General features: G+C 47.2%; 1 protein-coding gene across 1 annotated transcript in view; it reads left to right on the top strand.

Annotated features, from left to right (window-relative positions):
* Positions 1 to 2648: 2648 nt before the first annotated feature.
* The window catches only part of RAB18 (RAB18, member RAS oncogene family), a 74159-nt gene continuing 49945 nt past the window's right edge, over positions 2649 to 26862 (top strand). The window contains exon 1 of the mRNA XM_082257727.1: positions 2649 to 2872. Coding sequence (XP_082113853.1) covers positions 2805 to 2872 — 68 coding nt within the window. The 5' untranslated portion in view covers positions 2649 to 2804. The remainder of the gene's footprint in view (positions 2873 to 26862) is intronic.

A 26862-nucleotide genomic window follows, 5' to 3' on the forward strand; every position in this document is an offset into this window, starting at 1 on the left:
ACCTTGGGTCACCTCACCCCCAGCACACCTTGGGTCACCTCATCCCCAGCACACCTTGGGTCACCTCATCCCCAGTACACCTTGTGTCACCTCACCCCCAGCACACCTTGGGTCACCTCACCCCCAGCACACCTTGTGTCACCTCACCCCCAGCACACCTTGGGTCACCTCACCCCCAGAACACCTTGTGTCATCTCACCCCAGGAACACCTTGTGTCACCTCACCCCCAGCACACCATGTGTCACCTCACCCCAGGAACACCTTGTGTCCCCTCACCCCCAGCACACCATGTGTCACCTCACCCCCAGCACACCATGTGTCACCTCACCCCCAGCACACCTTGTGTCACCTCACCCCCAGCACACCTTGTGTCACCTCACCCCCAGCACACCTTGTGTCATCTCACCCCCAGCACACCATGTGTCCCCTCACCCCCAGCACACCATGTGTCACCTCACCCCCAGCACACCATGTGTCACCTCACCCCCAGCACACCATGTGTCATCTCACCCCAGGAACACCTTGTGTCACCTCACCCCCAGCACACCTTGGGTCATCTCACCCCCAGCACACCTTGGGTCACCTCACCCCCAGCACACCATGTGTCACCTCACCCCCAGCACACCTTGTGTCACCTCACCCCCAGCACACCATGTGTCACCTCACCCCCAGCACACCCTGTGTCACCTCACCCCCAGCACACCTTGTGTCACTTCACCCCAGGAACACCTTGGGTCACCTCACCCCCAGCACACCTTGTGTCACCTCACCCCCCAGCACACCATGTGTCACCTCACCCCCAGCACACCATGTGTCATCTCACCCCAGGAACACCTTGTGTCACCTCACCCCCAGCACACCTTGGGTCACCTCACCCCCAGCACACCATGTGTCACCTCACCCCCAGCACACCTTGTGTCACCTCACCCCCAGCACACCATGTGTCCCCTCACCCCCAGCACACCATGTGTCACCTCACCCCCAGCACACCATGTGTCATCTCACCCCAGGAACACCTTGTGTCACCTCACCCCAGGAACACCATGTGTCACCTCACCCCCAGCACACCATGTGTCATCTCACCCCAGGAACACCTTGTGTCACCTCACCCCCAGCACACCCTGTGTCACCTCACCCCCAGCACACCTTGGGTCACCTCACCCCCAGCACACCATGTGTCACCTCACCCCAGGAACACCTTGTGTCACCTCACCCCCAGCACACCTTGGGTCACCTCACCCCCAGCACACCATGTGTCACCTCACCCCAGGAACACCTTGTGTCACCTCACCCCCAGCACACCATGTGTCACCTCACCCCCAGCACACCTTGTGTCACCTCACCCCCAGCACACCTTGTGTCACCTCACCCCCAGCACACCTTGGGTCACCTCACCCCCAGCACACCTTGTGTCACCTCATCCCCAGCACACCATGTGTCATCTCACCCCCAGCACACCATGTGTCACCTCACCCCCAGCACACCATGTGTCACCTCACCCCCAGCACACCTTGTGTCATCTCACCCCCAGCACACCATGTGTCCCCTCACCCCCAGCACACCATGTGTCACCTCACCCCCAGCACACCATGTGTCACCTCACCCCCAGCACACCATGTGTCATCTCACCCCAGGAACACCTTGTGTCACCTCACCCCCAGCACACCTTGTGTCATCTCACCCCCAGCACACCTTGGGTCACCTCACCCCCAGCACACCATGTGTCACCTCACCCCCAGCACACCATGTGTCACCTCACCCCCAGCACACCTTGTGTCACCTCACCCCCAGCACACCATGTGTCACCTCACCCCCAGCACACCATGTGTCACCTCACCCCCAGCACACCTTGTGTCACCTCACCCCCAGCACACCTTGTGTCACTTCACCCCAGGAACACCTTGGGTCACCTCACCCCCAGCACACCTTGTGTCACCTCACCCCCCAGCACACCATGTGTCACCTCACCCCCAGCACACCATGTGTCACCTCACCCCCAGCACACCATGTGTCACCTCACCCCCAGCACACCTTGTGTCACCTCACCCCCAGCACACCATGTGTCCCCTCACCCCCAGCACACCATGTGTCACCTCACCCCCAGCACACCATGTGTCATCTCACCCCAGGAACACCTTGTGTCACCTCACCCCCAGCACACCCTGTGTCACCTCACCCCCAGCACACCTTGGGTCACCTCACCCCAGGAACACCTTGTGTCACCTCACCCCCAGCACACCCTGTGTCACCTCACCCCCAGCACACCTTGGGTCACCTCACCCCCAGCACACCATGTGTCATCTCATCCCCAGCACACCATGTGTCACCTCACCCCCAGCACACCATGTGTCATCTCACCCCCAGCACACCATGTGTCACCTCACCCCCAGGAACACCTTGTGTCACCTCACCCCCAGCACACCTTGTGTCACCTCACCCCCAGCACACCATGTGAAGAGGAATCGTGAAGTAAAGGTAATGTGTGTCAAAGCTTTCTCCATTGATGCTATATATAGGCCTTTAGCGCCACCTAGCGTCAGCTACCAGAGGTGACAGTCCTCAGTCACCGGAAGACGAAGGCCGCGAGACAGAAACTAAGCTGTGACACAACTCACCGTCACCAGCGAGAGCGCGCACGCAGGCACGCACGGAAAGGGGAAGTGGGAGACGTCTGGCTGCGGGAGCGTGCCTTCCCTGGCTGTTGTCATCTTCCGAGTCCATTCGGGCGCGCGCTGAGAGGTAGAAGGTTGCTGGGAGCGCGCAGTGTTGGAGCTGCGCAGAGCCGGAGCGGCAGAGGGGAAGAATGGAGGAAGATATTCTGACCACCCTGAAGATCCTCATCATTGGGGAGAGCGGGGTGGGCAAGTCTAGGTAAGGAGAGCCGCCATGGGCAGCCAGGGCCTGGGCAGTGACTGGGTTCATATCACAGGCTGCTGCCAGTGTCATGTCTGCTCACACAGGGGCTGGGGCCTGATGGGGTGCATTGTGTGTAATGTCTATATGTCTCATGGATTGGTATGGATCACTCACAGGATAGGGTGGTCATAGTGAAGCCGATCTCTCCCAGCAAACAGCAGGTGATGGGACCTGTCACTGATATTGGGGCGGTTATGGGCGTATTAGTGGCCAGCGAAGTCTGTCACTTCTAATGGTGACATCTTCATGGCGGTTCAGTAAATCGTTTTCCCACCGATGTGATGGCAAGATGAGGAAGTCCGGCCACAAATTCATGGGTAGTCAGCCAGGGGAACTAAACCCTCCTATCCTCTACAGCCAAGAAAGCGGCCATCTTGGCCTCTGTCTGATCTGCGGTTGCCATGGCGGTGCACATGTGATCAGTTCTGACAGCGGGCATTTCATGGAATGGTTGGGAACACAAGCAGATGTGGCAGTTATTCACAATGTTCCTTCAATCTAGCTGCTTTGAGAAGCAGTTATACAGATGAGTTTAGTTCTGCTTTAAAGCGGAGTTCCACCCAAAAGCGGAACTTCCGCTTTAGGTATTCTAACCCCCTATCACATTTGGCATGTCATTTTTCGGGGGGGGGGGGGGGGGGAGAGGGTACCTAGTTTTGACAGGTACCCGCTCCCACTTCCGCTCGGAGCGCCGCGGCGCCCTGAGCGGAAGTTCTCCTCTCCCCCCTCCCTCCCTGCAATCTGGGACACGTCAGAGGTCCCAGAAGATTGCCGGCCAATCAAGATGCGCAGTGCGACTCGTGCATGCGCAGTGGGTACCCGGCTGTGAAGCCGCAAACTGTCACAGCTGGGTGCCCACAGCAGTGATGCCGGTGCCGAGGGACAGGATCGAGGTTTCGGGCGGCCGCATCGCTGGACCGTTGGACAGGTGAGTGAAATGGCTGGAACTCCGCTTTAAAGGCGAAGTATAGGTTTATGCTTTTTGTTTTTTTAAGATTAAAGCGGAGTTCTGCCCCCCCTTTAAAAAAAATGAAAAGTCAGCATCTACAAATACTGTAGCTGCTGACCTTTAAATAGTAGAACTTACCGGCCCAGGGAGTCCGTAATGTCAGCACCCGAAGCCGATTTTCGTATCGGCTCTCGGGTGACACCGCTGCCATCCAGGGTAAGGGAACCCGCAAGCCTTTCGGCTTCACTGCTGGTTCCCTACTGTGCTGCGCTTTGTAATTGGCCCAGCGGCGGAGGAAAAAGGAGGGGGGCCAAACTTCAGAGGGACAGCGCCTCCCGGAAGTGGGGAAGGGTACCTGTCAAAAACATGTACCCATCTCCCACCTGAAAGGTGCCAAATGTGGCACTGGAGGGGGGGCAGATAACTTTTGAGTGGAACTCCGCTTTAATACTTACCTAGGTGGATGCAGCAATGGTCCCCCGGCACCTCTACACTGAGAAGCAAGCGATCGAACACCGCTGAGCACTAGGTTCTTACAGCTCCCCGAGTAGAGAGCTGGTCACTGTCAGCCAGCAGCTCTCCGCTCTGCCCCCCTCCTCGCTCATAGGAGCGCTGAGCTGTGGAGGGGCGGGGGGTGGCCTGCTCAGGCTCTCAGCGGCTTGTTGAGAGGCTGAGCCTGGTGTCGGTCCAGGCACCTGGCGGATCCAGACTCCATTGTCGTGATGACGCGGTGCCTTCTCTGCTGAAAACGGTTCACCGGAGTGCAAAACAAAGTCCTGTGATCCATAGAAGTACAGCCAAACAAGCTTTGGCTGTACTACTCTTTTAACTAGTTCACGATTACGCTATAGCCGAATGACAGCTACAGCGCGACCGTCCTTTGCCCAGGAGGCCGTCCTATGATGTCCTCCTGTGCACCCCCTGCGGTGCGCATCAGCAGTGATCTGTGATCGGGGTATAGACCCAATCACGGTGAATCTTTACCATGTAATCAGCTGTGTCCAATCACAGTGTAAACAGCTGGCATCATATGAGGAGAGAAGAGCCGATACCAGGCAAATCCACACATGGGGTGATTATCAGTCCAGTCCCGCCAATCAGTGCCCATCAGTGATGCCCGTCATTGCTGCCTAATCTGTGCCCATCATTGTTGCCTCATCGGTGCCCATCAGTGATGCCCGTCATTGCTGCCTCATCAGTACCCATCAGTGCAGTCTATCAGCTCACATCAATGAAGGAGAAAAATTACTTATTTACAAAATGTTATAACTGAAACGAAGAAACCTTTTTTTTTTTTTTTTTTACACTTTTGGTATTTTTTAATTTGCTTAGCAAATAATAAAAACCCCAGTGGTGACTAAATACCAAAGGAAAGCTCTATGTCTCAAAAATAAAGATAAAAAATATGGGTACAGTGTTGCATGACCGTTCAATTGTCATTCAAAGTGTTAGAGTGCTGGAAACTGAGAATTGGCCTGGGCATGAAGAGGGTATAAGTGCCCAGTAGGCAAGTGGTTAAAGTGGAACTTCAGTGCGCTCTGGACAAGCTCCGCCCCCTCCGACACCACAATTCTTGTGCTTGCACAGATTAGCCCATGGAGCTCTGCCCAGCGTTGCCCAGCACATCTGCATTTGTGCAAAGACAGGGAAGGTTTTAGACTTTGCTGTTGTCAGTTTTTACACGTGCGTGAGGAAGCTTGTATGTACAGATGACCAAGGAAACTGGCACATGTGCAAATGTGCTGCAGGGTTCTGTCAGTGCCCGAGCAATGCAACACATGTGCGCATGTGGTAAGGGGTGTGGTGAGAACTGAGAATGCCTCATGTAGGTGATGTAAGTATTGCTTTGCAGCAGGAATAAAATGTATTGGGAAAAAAAAAAGTCTACTGGTAAAAGAGGGAGGGGGGAGGAGGAACGGTAACTCAGGATGTAATTTAGGGTGAAGGTCCACATTAAATGCGGCACTTTTACATTCTGCAGGAATGGCTGCGACAAATTTATGAATATTTTCATTTGGATATTGCAGAAATTCAGAAAAATTGTTCACCAGAGTGTTCGTTTTTGCCATTAAAGATGAAATTGGGTGTGTTTGAATACCAGTCGGAACCCACATAAGCGAGCACATCCGAAAGCTATCTTCTGTACGTGCCAAGGCATTCCCCACCCCACAGCTGCACATATACAAGGGACATGTATGGGTATAGCTGCCTTGCAGGAATGCTTCGGCTGCTTATGATTGGACCAGTAGAGGGACCACTTCCTGACTGGCTCACCTGGATTTGGACTGGTAGTCAAATACACCCAAGCTCATTCCTGCTTACTATTATTATTAAAGTGAAACTAAAGTCAACAGTACTTACCTTTGCTCAAACAGTCCAATGTCCAAGAGTTTCCTTGCTGGCATCTTCTTCTTGGCTTCTTTCCTTTGTCGGTCTTCGGTTATCTTAGTATACCTGTGTGGGATGACGTCAATCCTGAAAATGCATAAGAGTACATTCATTGCGACACCTGGGCACTGTGCTAGAATGTAAACTGAACTGCCCAGGATCTTTACCCGTCAAACTTCCCTCCTCCACTTCGCTAAACAAATATTGCTTTTATTTTGGGTTTTGTTTACCTTTTTTTTTTTTTTGGAAAGGTTTTGGACCTGCCCCTATACTCGTTTCTTGCCTAGGCAAATTACCTGCACTGTGCTCCCTTTGCCTCATTTGATATGTATGTCGCATCTCAGGAGGCATAATCTTTCATTCACAAAAGGAGGAGAGGGCGTGTCTAGCGGCACATCATCGGGAGGCCCACCTGCCAATCCCAGAAGAGACGGCAGCCTCCCGATGACATCACGCAAGAACATGGTGGCACAGGACCCGAGAGGTGGCAGCAGAGAAGAGGATCTCGGCAGGATAACCCTGGGTGAGTATCTGAATTGTGCATAACTCACAACCTGGTAAGCAGGGGAAAAAAAAAGAAAATGGAGGTCAGGAGGCAAGCGAAGATCCACTTCAAGGCCTCATGCAAACTGGACACTGGCCATTTTTCCTAGATGCCTTTTAATTCTAGCATTGGGTTTTGTTTCCTGTTTTTTAAAACTATGTATGTATACATGGACACACGGGCTAACACGCAGGGGTGTTTAGAAACAGAAAAATGCCAGACACCATTAAGAACGGTGTTAAAAACATTCAATGTGCTTGAGGCCCAAGAAGCAGTATGAACAGGCAAGTAAATGTATTGATTCATGAAGAGCCTGTCTGCTTGCATTTCTTAAGATTTGGTTCAACTTCAAGCCAACTAATTTTGTTCAAAAGCCCTTACAAATTTGTCCAGACCTGCTAAGTCAATGTAATTCCAGAAGAACAGGTTCCATTACAATATGTACTAGGGATTGACCAATTATCGGTGGGGGCCGACTTTTTTTGAAGTATTGGTATCGGCCACATATGGCCAATATTGCTTCAAGTTTTTGTACCGGAGTGATTCCTGCAGCTACAGACATCACCCCGGTACGGTTTTCTAGAGCAGACGGTCAGCTTTCTTGTAAGAAACAACCGATCCTGCTAAGCAGCCACTCGGCTGTTATTACAGGCAATGGGAGGGGTGTGTCCCCACCCCCTCCCGGTGCCTCTCGCTGCTCTGCCTGAGTCTCCCATCCCACTGGGAGACCTGAGCACCCAGCCGGCACATACGCCAGCTGGCCGAAGACCCGAACAAAGCCGGAATTGGCTTTAATCGGGTCTCTGTAGTAAGCTGGAAGCGATGTCATGACATCACTTACGGTTACTGGAGCCTTAAAGGCACCAGATTTTTAAAAAATGACAGCATTCAAAACAGCCAAAGTTGAAGTTTTGAATGCTTTTAAGTGCAGAGGAGGGGTTTGGGGGTCTTGCAGACTCCGGATCCCTCCATAAAGAGTACCTGTCACTGCCTATTACTGTCACAAGGGATGTTTATATTCTTTGTGACAGCAATAAGTGTCGGTTCACACTGGGGCGACACGACTTCGGGCGACTGATGCCGTCGCCCGTGCACCGCGACTTCGGCACGGCTTGCAATGACTTCACATAATGGAAGTCAATGCAAGTCGCTCCGACTTTGCAAAAAAATGGTGCAGGAACCTTTTTCTAAGTCGGAGCGACTTGAGTCGCTCCTATTAGAACAGTTCCAATTGCACAGCACGGTCCGCTACTTGTCAGGCGACCAAGTCTCCTGACAAGTCGGAACAGTGTGAACCGGCACTTAAAGTGATCCAAAAAATAAATAAAAAGGACAGTGTAAAAAAACAAGTTATATGTGCAGAATATCGGCACCTAATATCAACTATCTGCCTGATAGGTGGCTGGAAAATCGGTATCGGCCCTGAAATAATATCAGTCTATCCCTAATATGTACTATTATCCCCAAACTACCACTTTCACAGTTACACTTTATTTCATTCAAGAAACGCATTTCCATCTTGCTTCTTTGAGTTTTCTCATCACTACAGTAAAAAAGCATCAGATTGATCCCCCCACCATTACAATATTGAAGAATATTGAATCATAGATTTTGAAAAATGTCTACTGGTGTATAGCCAGCATAAGACCTCTTTTCATACTGAAGTAAATTGTGTTGCACGTGTATATATTGTGTAGCAGACTAAATTCTGTCTGAGGCAATTTTGCCAGAGATTTATATACTCCTGACGGTGACAGGAGTCTGCTGCAAGCTGCAGCATTTGTTGCACAGAGAGGAAACCTATTTCTAATGAGCATCTACGACTCTCTATAAATTGTAGGGATCATTTATTCTCCATCCTCAGATAAAACTTTCCATATTTGATTTGATTGTCCTTTAAATGTTCATACAGAATTCTGAAAAATCATTCATCATAGCATTCCATGACACCATCATTGAGTCAGCCAATTTGGTAAGGAGACCCCCAAAAAATGTCATGCCAATCTTGTACTTGAATGGATTGATTTAATAGGGTTCTTTACTTCTTTTATTACTTGTGCAATCAACAAAAGAATAATGCAGAGCAAACGTTATCTAAATTCTTAAGTATTGTACAGTATATTGCATACATGGAAGTATAATTCTTTATACAACTGGGCTCAACAAAACCCAGGCGCTAGGTCGAAACAGTGACACGGGAGCGGTCTGGATTCCTCCCACATGGCCACCCTGCAGCCTCAGCAGTGCCCATCAGCGCCGCCACATCAGTGAAGGAGAAAAAGGACTTATTTGTAAAAATGACTTTATTTGACTTATTAATCTTATAACAAAAATCTTTTTATTGTCTGTCTTTTTTTTTACTTGGCATCAGGCATGAGCAATTCTTATTGTCCGACGCCTCGGACATGCAGTTCTGGACGCTGGGCAGATGATTTAAAAAACAAAAACTGGCTCCTAACTTTTTAGCTGGCTAGATTCAAAGCCAATTTGTCAAGCCCTAATATACAATACATTAGGAATGCACCGAAATGAAAATTTTGGGCCGAAACCGAAAATGCAGGATGCCCTTGGCCGAAAACCGAAACCGAAAATTACTTTTTCCCCCCAAAAAAATGTAAAATGGATAGAACAGGGGCATACACCAAAAACAGGTAGTGACGTACACCTGTCGCTGCCACCCTGTCACAGTATATGTACTGTGATGGGTTGGCAAGAGGTTAATTTAATTACCAATGGTATTTGTATTATGAAGCATGAGGGGTTAATGTATTGTCACTGCTGGTCACTCATCTATTAGTGACCGACCAGTGGCAGGTAATTAACCCCTTTGTGCTGCATTAGTGCAACCAGTATCCGTGCAACCAGTGTTAATTAACACTGATACTGGTTGCACTAATGGAGCACAAAGGGGTTAATTACCTGCCACTGGTCGATCACTAATAGATGAGTGACCTGCAGTGACAATACATTAACTGCTCATGCTTCATAATACAAATACCATTGGTAAGCTGCCTCAGCTCCCCCCCCCCCCCCCCACTGCCTCAGCGTCCCCCTCCTCGGGTGTCCTTCATTCAAAAGTCCCGCCTCTGGCCGGCGGCACCGCCTCTCAATGACGTCCCTACTACGATCTGTGTATTATGAATGGACATACCAGGCGGGGCGAGCGGCCGCTATAGATAGAACTATGTGAATTATCCCTGTCAGCTCAGCACGACTATGTGTGAATGAGAACAGAACTGACCTGACACCGGGCGGGGGGAGCGGCCGCTATTAGCTGTAACTATGTGAGAGCTTCACTTCCCTGTCAGCGGAGATACATGCCTGTCAGGGAAGTGAAGCTCTCACATAGTTACAGCTAATAGCGGCCCCTCCAAAACGCCCCCCCCCCGCCCGGTGTCAGGTCAGTTCTGTTCTCAATCACACATAGTGGTGCTGAGCTGACAGGGATAATTCACATAGTTCTATCTATAGCGGCCGCTCGCCCCGCCCCCCCCCCGCCTGGTATGTCCATTAATGCACAGATCGTAGTAGGGACGTCATTAAGAGGCGGACGGCCGGCCAGAGGCGGGACTTTTAAAACCTGGGCTGCGCTGCGCCCTCCTCCTTCCCCACGGCGGCCATATTTATTTTCGGCAATGTTAACCCATTATCGGCTGAAATGAGATTTGATGCTCATTTTCGGCCGATAATTTCGCTGGCCGAAATTTCGGTGCATTCCTACAATACATAATATAGGTTTATTTTTCCCATCGCTGCGATCACAGATTTGTTCCCATGAACCAATAAGTGTAACAAAAATTTTAAAAACTACCCCCCTCCCCTCTCATGGCCACCTAACAACAGAGTTGGGAAGGGGATAGACTCTTCTCAATGGCTGCTTGTCTTGACATCAAGTATTTTTCTGAGACAAGTAGAGGGACCAGGAACATGTCAACCTCCCATCCCTCTGGCCCCCACTTGTCTCGGGGAAACTGTTCGGAGCCAGGAGTGGCTGTCTCCTTCCTAGATATGTTGTCGGACAGCTGTGGGGGAAGACGAGGCGTCCATTCTGACCTCATAGCTAGGCTTAGGAAGCAAAGCAATAATCACAAATCTGGCGCTCCTGGGTGCCTTTAGGGTGGAGGGATAGAAATAAGCCTGTGAGGCTCCCCAGCTTTTTTCTGCTGCTAGCGAACGAGCATAGGAAGGGTGCTGATATGGATAAAAGTACATGAGGAAGGCAGCGCATGAACCACACCGGGATGCAATGGATAAGAAAGTCAGGTGAACATCCAGTATAGAAAGGGTTAACAGTTTATTGGTATTGATAACCGAAAAACAAAGTACATAAAATGCTTACATCCCCCTGGGCTGGAGTGGATAAGGGCACCTGGCAGCAAGCAACACAAGTGCAAGGAGGTCCGTCTCCCAGGACTGCTGAGCAGTGACAATGACTTGATAAAGCGCATTGCGCGAAACATGTAGTCATGGCAACCATATAGCTTGTGGTCCACCCTGGTTCCTGGTACTTCCCCACAAGTGGCGCCTGTCCGGCTGATGTCACCGCTACGGAACTTACAGCAGAGTCCTTTCATCCTCACGCCGGCAGGTTTCCGGCTTAGTGCACACACTTCTCAGCAGTCCTGGCAGACTGACCTCCTTGCACTTGTGTTGCTTGCTGCCAGGTGCCCTTATCCACTCCAGCCCAGGGGGATGTAAGCATTTTATGTACTTTGTTTTTCGGTTATCAATGCCAATAAACTGTTAACCCTTTCTATACTGGCCTAGGACCCACTTCTTATGAACTTGTGGTGTCAAGGACCTACAACCTGGGGTTTCATCCTCCTGGGCTCACTGCAGAATGCTGCAGAGAATTTTGCCATGTCATTATGGTTCCTTGCAGCATTAAAGATCACCCACTGCCAAGGTAGGAAAGAGACCCTTGATGTCAGGTTGAATGGAACTTGCGGTATTGACCCCTCTATTTGTCCTGGTGACCATTGTCACTGAGATAGATAATTGGAAATTATAGAGAAGTGTTTCTCAACCTTTTTCCAGTAAAGGCACCCTTTAAAATTCCACACAGCCCCAAAACACCCCTTTCTAAATTTTAAAAAACGAATAGTTTTGCATAATGTAGCAACATCCACATGAGTAGGACACCCAACATTTAGCGGTGATTTATTCTTCCAAAGCAAATACACCTTTTGGAGAGGGGCAAACAAGGATGCTGTATAGGTGCCCGACATCCTCCTTGTTAGCTGATGACATCATTGGTTGTTGGGACACCTAATCTGTGGCTTTGTGTAACTAATAGGCAGGCTTGTATACAGTTTATGGGCAATTTCTAGGTGTTTTGCCAAGGCACCATTGAAGCCACCTGGTAGAAAAAAGCTGTTAATAGAGTTGAGAGCAAGAAGTGAGAGGAAATCTTCCAGTGGAGACAAACATTCTGGTGACCGCTGTCTAAGATGGGATATCCTCTTCTGTGGGAGAGATTTTCTCTCATCTCCCGTTGTGCCTTCAAGACAGGAAATAAAGGGAAATCTCTCCCGGAGGATGCACAGCAAAAAAATAATCTGACAGGGGATGTAACCTTCCTTAAGAACACCTGCAATGAGAGAATTTTGGAGGCAGTTGTTGGCTTTCTTCTGGAAATATGAGCTGTGTGGCTTCTATATGTCTTACCCAGAACCAATATGCAACAAACCAGTATAAATGGGGAAAAATCGGAAATCCTTTATACTGTATTTGTCTGTGGACAGCCATAAGAATCGGCCTCTGCCTGTAGACCAGCCATCAAATCTGGCATTACGCACCGTACACTTTTTAATCTGATACGGAATTGTCTTTTTGATCTGAATGGATCTGTCCTTTCTTTTTCCTTAAATCCAATAGTTGCTTCTAGCAGGAATTTCTAATATTGGATGTAAGGATTGGGGATAAGGAGATGAAGCATTGTGCTCACAGACAAGACCTATAAACCCCCTCTTAAAGTAAATATCAGAGTACAGCTTTGGTGATGTGGCATTAGAGGTGTGCTCAGTGCTGCAGTGAAGATATTCATGTCCTGTGCTGGAGAACTTTGTTTACCTGTTCATGCTGCTTGTAGTCTCATGACCATGAATAGACGTTCTGTGAGTCAGAGGCCTGTACATACGATTATGTCTTCTTACACTGCTTTTTTATCTTTGTTTTTATTGTAGGAATATGTTAGAACTCTCACTTGATCTAGTTTATTTTTTAACATGTTATGATAAAGTTTTATTAAAGATTTTTTTTTTTTCTTAAAATAAGACGTTATACTTTACCTGCTCTGTGCAACAATATTGCACAGAAAGGTCCCTTTCCTCCTCTTTGGCAGGTCCCTGTCAGTGATGTCTGCTTCTTCTTCCTCTGGATGCCTCCTTAGCAAGCTGTGTGCTATGGGGGCACTCGTGTGTGTGCGCTCTTGATTCAGACTGTGTGCGTTCATAGACACACACAGCGCCAGTAAACCGCCTAGCCTATGGTGCCCACTGCTCTCGGTATCTATCGTGAGACCAGGAAGTAAGCGGAGCGGTGCTGCACCTGGGACAGCGCTGGAGCGATGACAGGAGTTGGGTAAGTGTTTAGGGATGGGGGTGGGTACAAAGAAACTGGTTGGGTTTTTTTTTACCTGAATGTAGAGAATGCATTCAGGTAAAATAAAAAACTAGCCTTCTGAACCATTTTAAGTAATGGGTTTTATTTATCAGGAAACGTCCTGCTCTGCTTGTCAGATTGAGAGTGCTTTAACTCCCTTAGCGGTAACCCCAAGCGTGACTCAGGGTGGTTTTTTCATGCTACCATCGGTATCCCCGAGTCACGCTCGGGGTAGATGTGCAGAGCCTGCAGCGGGGTTCCTTACCTTCCCCTGGCAATCCAGCGATGATCTCCCATTGCTGTGATCGCCGCCGAGATCCCCGCCGCTCGTCCATCGTTCTGATGACTTCCTGGTTCCGTTCCCTGCAGCAGCAATGGTGCATGGGAGCGGAACTAGGGAGGGAAATTCAAATGTTACACAAACACATAAAAAGGAGGTGATACTGTGATACTGTGTAATCTGAGAGGAAGCACTGTATCACCTTAGTATCCGAAAAATATCAAATATTATAAATTGTAAATTATAAATTATATTATTAATATATATATATATATAATATATTTTTTATAATATATTTTATAATATATTTATTATTAATATAATATTTATATTTTATATATTATAAATATCAAAAAATTGTACCGCTTTTGGTACATAATTCCTGACATAATAATACTGCCAGGGAGGTTAAAGAGATACTAAAGTGTTTTTTTTTTCCTTTAAAAAAACGAAAGTCATATTTACTTGCTCTGTGCAAGGGTATTAATAGCACAGGGCAGCCCTGAACCTCATCTTCTAGGGTCCTCTGCCGGAGGCAATCTTGGTTCCTCCTCGTCTGTGTGCGCCAACATAGCAAGCCCATTGCTACGGGGAAGCGCACACTCCTGCACTGAGCTGTTTGCATCCATACATACACAGTGCAGCTCAGCCCTGCCTCCCCTACTCTCTCCTCACTAAAATTGACTGGCAGCCAATGACTCCCACTGATCTCTGTGTAGCCTGTGATTGAGAGGAGAGAAGTGGTTGTAAACCTCAGACATGAAATATGAAAAAAGCACATCCCTCTATAGTGTGTACTTGTCTCAATTTAGAGCACTAAGTGTAATTTCTGTCTGCTGCTTCATTCCTCTGCTATTAGCATGAATCACTTGTGGCAAGTTTTCTTGACACCGAGAAAAAAGGTGAGGGGAGAGATCTCTTAACACACAGCCTGTGATTGACTGTCTCACCTCTGTTCCTGTGTGCTGTGTAAAGGGGGTTGTGTCCTTTCACTCCAATCAGCTCTCAGAGCTCTTCTCACTGAGCTCTGCAGTTTATACCTTAGGCTCTCCACACTTTTTTTCTGACAGCTCAGACAAGCTGTGTAAATTCTGCACTTCGAATAGATGCAGAAAAGAGATGGCTGCAGATAAACAGGTACAACTTATGTTGGAGGATTTGTTTCATCTCTGTATCACCTGAGGTCAGTCACTTCACTGAGTAAATGTAAGGGTTTACATCCACTTTTAAGGCTTCATGTACACTAGCAGCTCAAAAACTTGAGTTTAGGAGCTTTTAGCATTTCTTTTTTTTTTGCCAAAGCGCCTAAACTCAACTCCATAAAAGCCTTAGGAGCTTCAATCTCCCTCTCCTGAACGTGGAAGAATAGGAACGTTTTGATGGCCAGGCACTGCAAAATTGCAGCACGATTTTGCCACCATAAATGTAGGCGAGGGTGCATGAAGGCTAGCAGAATCTTCATCTGCTGAGTGGTCCTGCATCTCAACCTGCAATAACCTATATCAGTGAGTGCCATTCTGTCTCTAAGCACTCTGCAGCTTTCTTCCCTTATGTTGGAGAAGTAAAGGAAGGTTACATAGCACACAGTCATGGGACGCTTGTGAAGTGTAGAAAATATTTAGCACTCTGCCCAGTAGAGCTGCATGATTAATCGTTAAAAAAAATCATGATCTCAATTCACCGTCCCTCACGATCTTAAAATGGCATTTCTCTTACGTCCTCTGACAGTCGCCGCCCACTCATACAGTCTTCACCAATGGGTATTGACACAGGTATCCACAGGAGCAAGCTAGCGACTGTCAGAGGAAGGAATTTTACGGTAAGATTTTACAAAAATTCAGTTTTCCTCGATTCTCTGCTCACTCACAGCTGTCAAAAAAAAAAGGAGCCTCCTGCAAATGTTTATCAACATTGTTAAGGCTGCAGGATAACTATAAACACAATGCTTTACAATATATCATCTCGTTCTTAAGGCTCCATTCACACCTGGGCATTTTTGAGCATTTTTCAGCTCCAAAAATGCTCAAAAAAACATTCCAAAACGCCCAACAAGTAAAACCCCATTCATTTAAATGGCCCCTGTTCACATCTGAGCGTTTTGCAAAACGCCTGTAGCTGAAAAAAGTACTAGCGCTTCTTTTTGGGCTGATTACCAGCGTTTTTGATAGATGTCAATGCCTGCCTCCAAAAACGCCTGAAAATTGCGTTAAAATCGCAGTAAAAAAACGCGAAAACGCTACGCTCAAGTGTGAATGCAGCCTTAAGGCCCCTTTTAGAGCCGGTTCACACTATTACGACTTGTCAGGCGACTTGGTCAGCCTGGCAAGTCGCGCACCGTCGGGTCCATTGAGTAGTACAGGACCGGTTCTAATAGGAGCGACACAAGTTGCTCCAACTTAGAAAAAGGGTCCTGTACTACTTCGGGGCGACTTGCATAGACATTCATTATATGAAGTCCGTGCAAGTCGCGCTGAAGTCGCGTTGCACGTGAATTCACAGGTCACCCCAGAAGTCGGAGCGACCTAATGTGAATGGGGGCTCACACTTGTGCAACTTGTCATGCAACTTTGGACATCAGAGTTGCACGACATGTCGTTCCCCATGTTTTCCAATGATAACCATTCATATATGCGCAACTTAAAGTTGCAGCAACTTCAAAGCAGTTCACGCACTACTTTGGTCTGACTTTCATGCAACTTCAGGGCCATAGACTTCAATGTTAACCCTCAGAAGTTGCATGAAAGTCATACCAAATTGTTATACTATGCAACTTGTGTGCAACAGTTGTCCATTAAAACTGGTCAAAGCCAAAGTCGTATCCATGTTGCACCCATCCAAAGTTGCGTCAAAGATGCATCAAAGGTGCGGTGCAACTTTGGAGTCGTACAAGTGTGAAAGGAGCCTAAAGCGGTAGTATACTTAAAAAAAAAACCCTGCAAGACAAAGGCATACATATGCATCGCATACTAGCTCATTATGAAATACTTACCTTAGAACGAAGCCCCGACACGGACCCCCGGACACCGCTGTGGGAGCTGACATGATCCCTCTGCGTCTCTTCTCACATGCGCGCGGGAGTCATTTTCCGGCACTTCCCGGCAAGGAACTCTGAAGGTCCCCCCGGACCTTCAGAGCACATGCGCCGCTCGCGTCAGCGGCTGCATGCAGTGCAAATATCTCCTAAACCATGCAGGTTTAGGAGATATTAATTGTACCTACAGGTAAGCCTTATTATAGGCTTACCTGTAGTTAAAGTAAAAGTCACACTACTGCTTTAAGGCTACGTTCACATGTGGGCGTAGCGGATCATGGGCAGAATCACCGCGATTCTGCCCGCAATCCGGAAATCAATGCAAATCGTGGGACGCCTGTGCGATGCCCATGATTTGCAATGGCACCCAAACGCTGTGCGATGTTGCCGCGATTTCCGCCTGCTGAATCGCAGTAACATCGCGCAAACAGAATTTCGGGACGCATGACGCACAAAAGAAGCTCTTGTACCTTTTTTGGGCGTCATGCGTCCCGCGATTCTGTTTGCGTGATGTTACCACGATTCGGCAGGCGGAAATCGCGGCAACATCGCACAGCGTTTGGGGTGCCATTGCAAATCACGGGCATCGCACAGGCGTCCCGCGATTTGCAATGATTTGCGGATCGCGGGCAGAATCACGGCGATTCTGCCCGCAATCCGCTACGCCCACATGTGAACGTGTGGATCAAAGCTAAGAACTTCCGTCTATAAGGCTCCATTCACATATAGGGCAGAATTCCTGCGATTCTGGCTGCGATCCCAAACCATTGCAAGTCACGGGATGCCCGTGCGATTCCCGTGACTTGCAATGGCACCCCAAATTCGGCGCGATTTTGCAACGATTGTCGCCTGATGAATCACAGTAAAATCACGCAAACAGAATCCCGGGACGCCTGTTGCCCAAATGAACTCCCGCCATTCTGTGTGCGTGATTTTACCGTGATTCATCAGGCGACACAGCAAAATCACGCCGCGTTTGGGATGCCATTGCAATTCACTTGAATCGATCGAGCGTCCTGCGACTTGCAATGATTCGGGATCGCGGCCAGAATCGCGGCAATTTTGCCCGCGATCCAAAAAGCTTATATGTGAATGGAGCCTAAGTGAGAGCAGTTTAATCTCTTAAAGACTTAGCCTTTTTCTGACACTTATTGCTTACAAGTAAAATCTGAATTTTTTTTGCTAGAAACTTACTTAGAACCCCCCCCCCCCCCCAAAAAAAATCTAAAAAATTATTTTTTTTTTTTTATTTTTTTAGCAGAGACCCTAGAGAATAAAATGGCAATCGTTGCAATCTTTTATGTCACACTGTATTTGCACAGAAGTCTTTCAAACGCAGTTTATTTGGAAAAAAATACACAATGAATTTTTAACCACTTAAGGCCCGGAGGATTTGGCTGCTAAAAGACCAGGGGTTTTTTTGCGTTTTTTTTTTTTTTTTTTTCTGCGTGACTTTAACGGACAATTGCGCGGTCGTGCGACGCTGTACCTAAACGAATTTGACGTCCTTTTTTTCCCACAAACAGAGCTTTCTTTTGGTGGTATTTGATCACCTGTGCGATTTTTTTTTTTTTTTTTTTTTTTTTTTTTTTTTTTTTTTTTTTTTTTTTTTGATCATGCGCTATAAACAAAAAAAGAGCGTCAATTTTGCAAAAATAATATTTTTCACATTTTTTTTTATATGAAATTCCCCCCCAAAAAAATGTAAAAATCAAAATTTTTTAACATTTTCGGCCAATTTGTTTTATGCTACATATGTTTGGTAAAAGTTATCGCGTTTACTAACTAATGCCCCATACACACGTGCAGATTATCTGCAGACTTTTGTCTGCAGATTTACCTTTTCTATGTAGTGCAAGGGCCTGCCGGATTGCATACAAATTGAAAGTGTTTAGGTTTGACCTCATATTATATGGTTTTGGTAAGTCTGCAGACAAAAGTCTGCAGATAATCTGCACGTGTGTATGGGGCATAAGGGAAAGATTTTTGTCATTTTTGTTGGGTTTTTTTTAACGCGTAATGGCGGCGATCTGCGATTTTTTTTTTTTTTTTTTTTTTTTTTTTTTTTTTTTGCGGTACTGCGACATTGCGGCGGACAGATCGGACCCTTGACTGGCATTTTTGACACTTTTGGGGCTACCAGTGACATTACTGCAGTAATCAGTGCTATAAATATGCACTGTTACTGCAAAAATGACACTGGCAGGGAAGGGGTTAACTGTATTGGAGAGGGAGGGGTTAAGTGTGTCCTAGGGGCGTGTTTCTAACTGTAAAGGGACCTGGCTATTGGTGTAAAAACAAAGATCAACGGTCCTACATAGTAGAACCGTCTGATCTTCATTTTTACACAGGGGAGAATGACAGACGGCTTGTTTATATAAGCCGTCCGCCTTTCTCCCTTCACCGGAGCGATCGTGAGTGACCGGCGGACGATCGGGTCCGCCGGTCACATGCACTGACTTGTCAGTGAACGAGCCGGGGCGGGCGGGCGCGTGCCCGCCCGCAATTGGCTCACAAGTCAGTGACAGGCGAGTGACGTACCCCCTACGTCACTCTGCCTGGCCGGGGCTGACCGCCGCAGTATATAGTCGTGCGGCGGTCGGCAACCGGTTAAAAAACTAAACCGTAAAGTTAACCCAATTTTTTTGTATAATGTAAAAGATGATGTTGCGCCGAGCATCGTGATCTTTATTCTAAGCAAAAAAATCGTGATTCTCATTTTATCCAGAATCGTGCAGCTCTACTGCCCAGTTGTAGACAGAAATACTGCTTGGTGCAAGAAATCTAGGCTACAAGTTAAAACATGAAACAAGATATAGAAGGGGATGAGTGTCCCAGGATGGTGAAACCACTTACATATTTGAGGTTTGGTTCTAATTCCTCAGCATGATGTCAATATCTTTGTACATAGTGTATGTGAAACCAGCTTCAGAGAGGCTCGTAGTGAATTTCTGGCTTGCACGGGTGATAGTAAGCACTTTGTGATTCCAGTGTGTAGGCAGAGCTAAGAGTTAAACACTTAAAATGACTGATGAGTTCAGTTTAAATAAGGAAGGATGTGCTATGAACTCCTATAAAAACAGACTTTAAAATAAAAACCTATATGCTTGATGAATAATTCAGCAGTAAAAGCACCAAATAACAATTGGTATATAAAAAGACCTTTTAATTACAGTTATTATTGAAGAGTCAAATCCTAGTGTTTTGTATGAGTCACTCATGTTTTTACAATGAGCCCATGGCTTACTAAGCTGTTAATTCCACATTAATGTATATTGTAAATAGACTGCCGCTCCTTCTTATAATTATATGCTTTTTTTTTTAAACTTTATTTTTAAGGAACCCAATCAATTTTTTTACACCTTTTTATGCTGCCTACAGGTAAATGCTGAGACCTCACTGTACTTCCTATGAACACTTGGCTTATTATTCCAAAGTTCATTCTATATTTAAGTTGGCTTGGATGTCCAAGGTCATGTTGTAATAGTTCCTTTAGTCTCATTGTGGCATTATGAAATTTTCTTTCACAGGGTTATATTATGTCATGTATGTGACCATTTTTAAGCATTAGGCCTCTTTTCATACGGACAGACCAATCGCTCCACCTGTCAGTTTTTCAGGCAAACCCGATCAGACCATCCATTGCTCTCTACAGTATGGAAAAGGCGGATGTCAATGGACATGTGTCTGTTGACACCTGCTGACGTCCGATTCTGTCCCCTAAAAACAGACAGATCAGGATCCCCATCCGTCTGGCGGATCAGATCCAATGACATTTGAATGGAAACTGACAGGTCATCCATTTCCATCTGACAACCCATAGAGGACGGCAGGCTGTGTCTGTGTCCTCTCTGAGCAGGCGCATCTGCTGGAGGCTTTAACACTGTAAAAGGGGCTTTAAACACTTTTTCATGTGTTAAAGTAGAACTGTAGGCAAAACTTTTTTTTCATTTTGGATCAGGGTGGATTTGATTTTAAATCAAGTCAATTTAAATCACTAGTAAAAAGGCTTGATTTAAATCAACTCAATTTAAATCCTAATTTTTAAAGCGGAGTTCCGGCCTCGGGGGTCAATTTTAGCTAAAAATACCCCTGGGACAGTCAGGGTTAGTACATTCCATAATGGATAGCCTCTGAACTGTCCCGGGTCGCACTTACCTGTAAGAAGAAATACTTACCTTGAAAAGTTCTTCTCCAGCTCTGCCATCTCAGGTGTGGCCAGCTGAAGCCGCAGCGTCCCTCTTCGTGTCCTCTTCCGTGACGTCGGAGTCCCACAATGCACTGCATCGGCCCCGCTCATCACTTCTGGTGCAGGCGCGGCATGCCCAGAAGCTGTTTAGCAGGGAATGACACGCTTGCACCGGAAGGGACGATCGGGGCCGGTGCAGGCGCATTGACTCCTGGGAGTGATGACGTTCAGCTCCCAGGAGTCATCGCAAACCGGAAGTGACAGCGCAGGCCGCGGCTGCAGAGGGAGGAAGTGGAAGGAAGGTGAGTATATTTTCTTCTATAATAAGGTAAGTGACCAAAAAAAAAATCGCCAGTATCCATTTCTTTTTCAGGTTGCACTCAGCAAGCGGATGGCCCAAAATCGATTTTTTTCGATTTTGAGGCCGGAACTCCACTTTACAGAGCAACTGTCCTCTCTGTCCCGCAGCAGCTCCTCCTCTGACCCGCTGTTCACTCACCGACAGTCACATTCACTTTAATAGGACGGCTGTCGATGCGGCAGTGACACAGCAAGGTGAGGGACGTGGTGAGAGCAGGTGGGTAGATGCCCAATAACAGGGGCAGCCATGATGGATCTGAAATGATAGGTGCTCTTTAAATGTAAGGACTTATTCTTGCTGGTAGCTAGAATCTTTAATATTTGCAAACAAATTGAAGGTTTCCTATTTGGAATAATAAGCTGTCAGGTCAGTAAAACCTCGATATCCAAACAGAGTCAATCATACAGTTTGTAGTGTACCTAGATTTACGAAACAATGGGATAAAGGAATATTCCTGAACTTTGTATTATCTCATGGTTGCTGTGAAATTGTGTAAATGCATCAATGCAATGCATGTTATCTCCGTTTGCAGAGCTTGGATTTATTGAATGAATTTAACAAAAATGTAAATGTTGCAGAATATACAGCTTCATGCTACATAACTAAGCTCCATTTCATACTGCATAAACTAAATTATTAATGTATCTTATCTTATATAGAAAACCTATCTTTAGATAGATTTACTCCAAAAGCATTTTATTAAAGTAAATTTGATTAAAAAAAAAAGAAAAATCAGATTTTGGATAGACCAAGGGAGGGCTATAACCCCTGTCAGATTTTGTTTCTCCATCTGTGTCCAGTTGCAGAGATTTCCTCTTTGCTTCTGCTTCCTGTCCCAAAGGCATAACAGGAAGTGAGAGGAAATCCCTGCAAATTAAAGTGATACTAATGTCCTCCTTTTTTTTTTTCGTTAAAAATAACAAACATGTTATACTTACCTTCTCTGTGTAATGGTTTTGCACAGAGCAGCTCAGATCCTCCTCTTCTCGGGTCCCTCTTCACTGCTCCTGGCCCCTCCCTCCTGGTAAGTTCCCCCCACAGCAAGCAGCCTGCCCCCCCTCTCTCCTCATTGGGTGAATGACTTTGATAGCAGCGGGAGCTAATGGCGCCACACTGCTGTCTCCGCCAATGAGGACGGGAGTCTCAGACAGCCCAGTCTCTCGTGCAACATCGCTGGATCTAGATGGACCTCGGGTAATTATTAGGGGGCTAAGGGGGGGGTGGGGGCTGCTGCTGCACAAAGCAGGTTTTTATCTTAATGCATAGAATGCATTAAGATTAATCTTCTGCCTTTACAACCAATTTAAAGGAATTCCTTGGGGACCCTCAGGTCACCAAAACTAGTGTCCCAATTGGAAGATTTTTGCTCTGTTATTTTTCTGGAGACAACCTAAAATTTGGGATTTTCTTTTTTCTTTCACTTTCAATGAAAATGGTAAACAGGATAAATAGAGAGGGTGAATCTCCTAACGGGGACACGGACCTCAATAAAAACTGACAGGTGTTCTAATCACCCTGCACTCTATCCAAAACTAAAAAAAAAAAGTTTTACCTTTAGTTATACCTTAACTGTAGGCATCCTTGTATGAGTTTCTTCATAATAGCGTAAATGTTTCCAAACTACAAAATCATATACTGACAGTGAATTTTTACTGGTGGTCCCCAAACTACGACCTGACGTTTGTGGCTGTTTGTTTACCTTTTATCTGGCTCTTGGGGCACTTATATAAGGCACTAATCCTTCCACTGTCACCAACGATGAGGCACCATTCCTTCCACTGACACCAACATCGGGGCACCATTTCTTCTGTGGACACCAATGATCAAGGAATTTTTTCATCACTAATACCAATGATGGAGCAATTATTCTTCCCACTAATACCCAGGATGGGGCACTATTCGTCCCACTATCGCCCATGGTGGGGCACTATTCGTCCCACTATCGCCCATGGTGGGGCACTATTCGTCCCACTATCGCCCATGGTGGGGCACTATTCGTCCCACTATCGCCCATGGTGGGGCACTATTCGTCCCACTATCGCCTATGGTGGGGCACTATTCATCCCACTATCGCCTATGGTGGGGCACTATTCGTCCCACTATCGCCTATGGTGGGGCACTATTCGTCCCACTATCGCCAATGGTGGGGCACTATTCGTCCCACTATCGCCCATGGTGGGGCACTATTCGTCCCACTATCGCCCATGGTGGGGCACTATTCGTCCCACTATCGCCCATGGTGGGGCACTATTCGTCCCACTATCGCCCATGGTGGGGCACTATTCGTCCCACTATCGCCCATGGTGAGGGCACTATTCCTCCTCTTACTGACCACAGGTGCTATGTAGTTTTTACTGCCACTGACCATTAATCCTGTGATATGCTCTACTCCCACTGGCGTTGGGCCATTTTCTACTCTGTCCAGCCCCCCTAAAGTCTGAGGGACAGTAAACTGGCCCTTTGTTTAGAAAGTTTGGAGTCCCCTCCTGTAGATGAATTAGGAAATGAACAAAAGAAACCTAAAGACTGTGCTATGAGTGATAGTATGATAACCTAAATCTTGCAGGATTTGGCCCACTTCCTTTTAAAATTGTATAAGATAACAGTAACACTGAAGTGTGTTGTAACATAAATCTCTGTGATCAGAATTCCCTACTCTCCATTGGCCATGTTATTCCAGGAGACACCTACTTCTGTAACGTTAGACTGAAGATCCCCAGTTCCTCGCCTTATAAATGTAACTAAATCCCTCATATTACATTTACGGAAAAGCAATAGGACTCCCACTAGGGCTGCTGAATATAATCGCCGAATCGATGCATCGCGATGCGACCCCTCGCGATTCTGCATCGATTCGGGGTGGTTGAATAATCGATTACCTAATGACGTCACTTCCGGGGGCGGGGACAGAAGTGACATGGCGGCGCTGGCCGGGCTTGTGGGATACGGAGCTCCTCCTCGCGGTGCGGGAGAGAAGGAGAGCGGAGCTATCAGTGCTCTCTCTGGCCCCGGGATACACACGGCATGCCCACTTGGCATGCTGCTGCCCGACCGCCCGCTCTGACAGCCCGGCCGCCTGAAGTCACGGCCTTCCCAGCTCGGTACACTTCTGGTAGCGGTGCGGTTCTCGGCAGACAGCCTGAGTTGACCGCATGGGAGCGAGGAAGCCCTGCCTTCCGCCTGTACCGTGCACTGCACTAGTCCGAGCTCCAAATTCCCGACATGAGGCTCATCACCCAGGACCTGTCCGAGCCCTACTCCATACACCTACCACTACTTCATCCACAACTGGCTGCAGCTCTGCTTCCTGGTAAGTCGGTGCACTACAGGGCCCAGCATTCCTCCTTACCAGGGCCTGCTATAATACAACTAGGGGCACTACAGAGCCCAGCATTCCTCCTTACCAGGGCCTGTTATACTACAACTAGGGGGACTACTACAGACTCTGTAGTCCCCCTAGTTGTTGTATAACAGGCCCTGGTAAGGAGGAATGCTGGGCTTTGTAGTGCCCCTAGTTGTAGTACAGTAGGCCCTGGTAAGGAGGAATGCTGGGCTCTGTAGTCCCCCTAGTTGTAGTACAGTAGGCCCTGGTAAGCAGGAATGCTGGGCTCTGTAGCGATCCGGAAATCATTGCAAAACGCGGGACGGCTGTGCGTTGCTCGTGATTTGCAATAGCACCCCAAACGCTGTGCGATGTTGCCACGATTTGCGCATGCCGAATCGCTGTAACATCACGCAAAAAAATCGCGGGATGCATGACGCCCAAAAAAGGTACAAGAGCTTCTTTGGGGCGTCATGCGTCCCGCGATTTTTTTTTTTTGCGCAATGTTACCGCGAATCGGCAGGCGCAAATCGCGGCAACATCGAACAGCGTTTGGGGTGCTATTGCAAATCACGGGCAACGCACAGGCGTCCCGCGATTTGCAATGATTTCCAGATCGCGGGCAGAATCGCGGTGATTCTGCCCGTGATCGCTACCCTCACATGTGAATGAAGCCTTCTAAATAAAGATTGTTTAAATTAAATCAATAATCCCTGTAAAGTCCCACTTGCTGCTGAATGTGAGGTTTGTTCCTGGGACAGAGCAAGAATTAAAGTGTCCCTAAAATCAAAAAAAAAAATTTTCATTTTGGATAGAGGAAGAGAGGGTTATAACAACATTTGTCAGATTTTTTTTTTTTGCCATCTGTGTTCCATTGGGGAAATTACCCTTCACTTCCTGTCCTATAGCCTAAACAGGAAGTGTTCTGGTGTCAACCTAACAATTGGAATATACTTTTACTTTCACTTTTGATGATCACTGTAAACAGGGCAAATAGAGAGGGTGAATCTCTCTAACGCGCAGACAGCAATAAAACCTGACATGAGTTCTAATCCCTCTCCACTCTATCCAAAATTAAAAAATGCCTTTAGGTATACTTTAATATAAACTGGAGAGTATTCGAAGTCTTTGATTTTACATGTCAACACCCATAGTAGATGGGTGATCGTTGCCAGGGAAAAATATTGTATTATCCTGTGGATTTATCTCCATAATGTTGGAACCAGGGATTTATTCCTTGAAATTCTTTCTGCCACTGAAAGGCAATGGCACGCTAGTGAACTGCTTCAGGTTATATTCCCTGGTGATGTGTAACTGGCTTAGAGTAGGTGGTGTGTTTGGGTACAGTATGTCTCCATCTACCAGTCTGTAGTTTGCCATGGTCATCCGCAACTGCATATAATAACCTGGGTAGCAATTCTGTAGCTAGTTAAAAAAACTGCTCAGACCAAGTCCTTCAGAGGTAAAGCTACATATTGCTGAGACAGTGCTTTAGGCCTCAGGCACACTGGCATACTACAGGGTACATGCTTATGAAGGCCATGTTTGCCCACACCGGGGTGTACAGGTGTTCCATGCATCCCCGTACAAGCAGTCCATTCATGTCAATTAGGACACAGCTGTTACCCCCAATTTGACATTCATGCAGCTTTCCGGCTGTAAACACACACAGTCTTTGCAGCTGCTGCATCCCAACTGACTTATACAGTATCTCACAAAAGTGAGTACACCCCTCACATTTTTGTAAATACTTTATTATATCTTTTCATGTTACAACACTGAAGAAATGACACTTTGCTACAATGTAAACCAGTGAGTGTACAGCTTGTATAACAGTGTAAATTTGCTGTCCCCTCAAAATAACAACACACAGCTATTAATGTCTAAACCGCATGCAACAAAAGTGAGTACATCCCTAAGTTACAATGTCCAAACTGGGCCCAATGTGTCAATATTTTGTGTGGCCACCATTATTTTCCAGCACCAGAGCTTCACAGGTTGCCACTGGAGTCCTCTTCCACTCCTCCATGATGACATTACGGAGCTGGTAGATGTTAGAGACCTTGCGCTCCTCCACCTTCTGTTTGAGGATGCCACACAGATGCTCAATAGGGTTTAGGTCTGGGGACATGCTTGGCGAGTCCATCACCTTTAGGGAGGGGGGGGGGGAAGTGTTTTGGCATCTTCGCCCTGGGCGCTGGGTGACCTTGTCCCGGCACTGTGACAACCATTAAGGATGTTGGTGCTTGTAGTTGTAGACGCGGCCATTTGGGCAGAG

This window comes from Pelophylax lessonae (assembly GCF_965119305.1).
Source record: "Pelophylax lessonae genome assembly, chromosome: 5".
NCBI classification, from domain to species: Eukaryota; Metazoa; Chordata; class Amphibia; order Anura; family Ranidae; genus Pelophylax; species Pelophylax lessonae.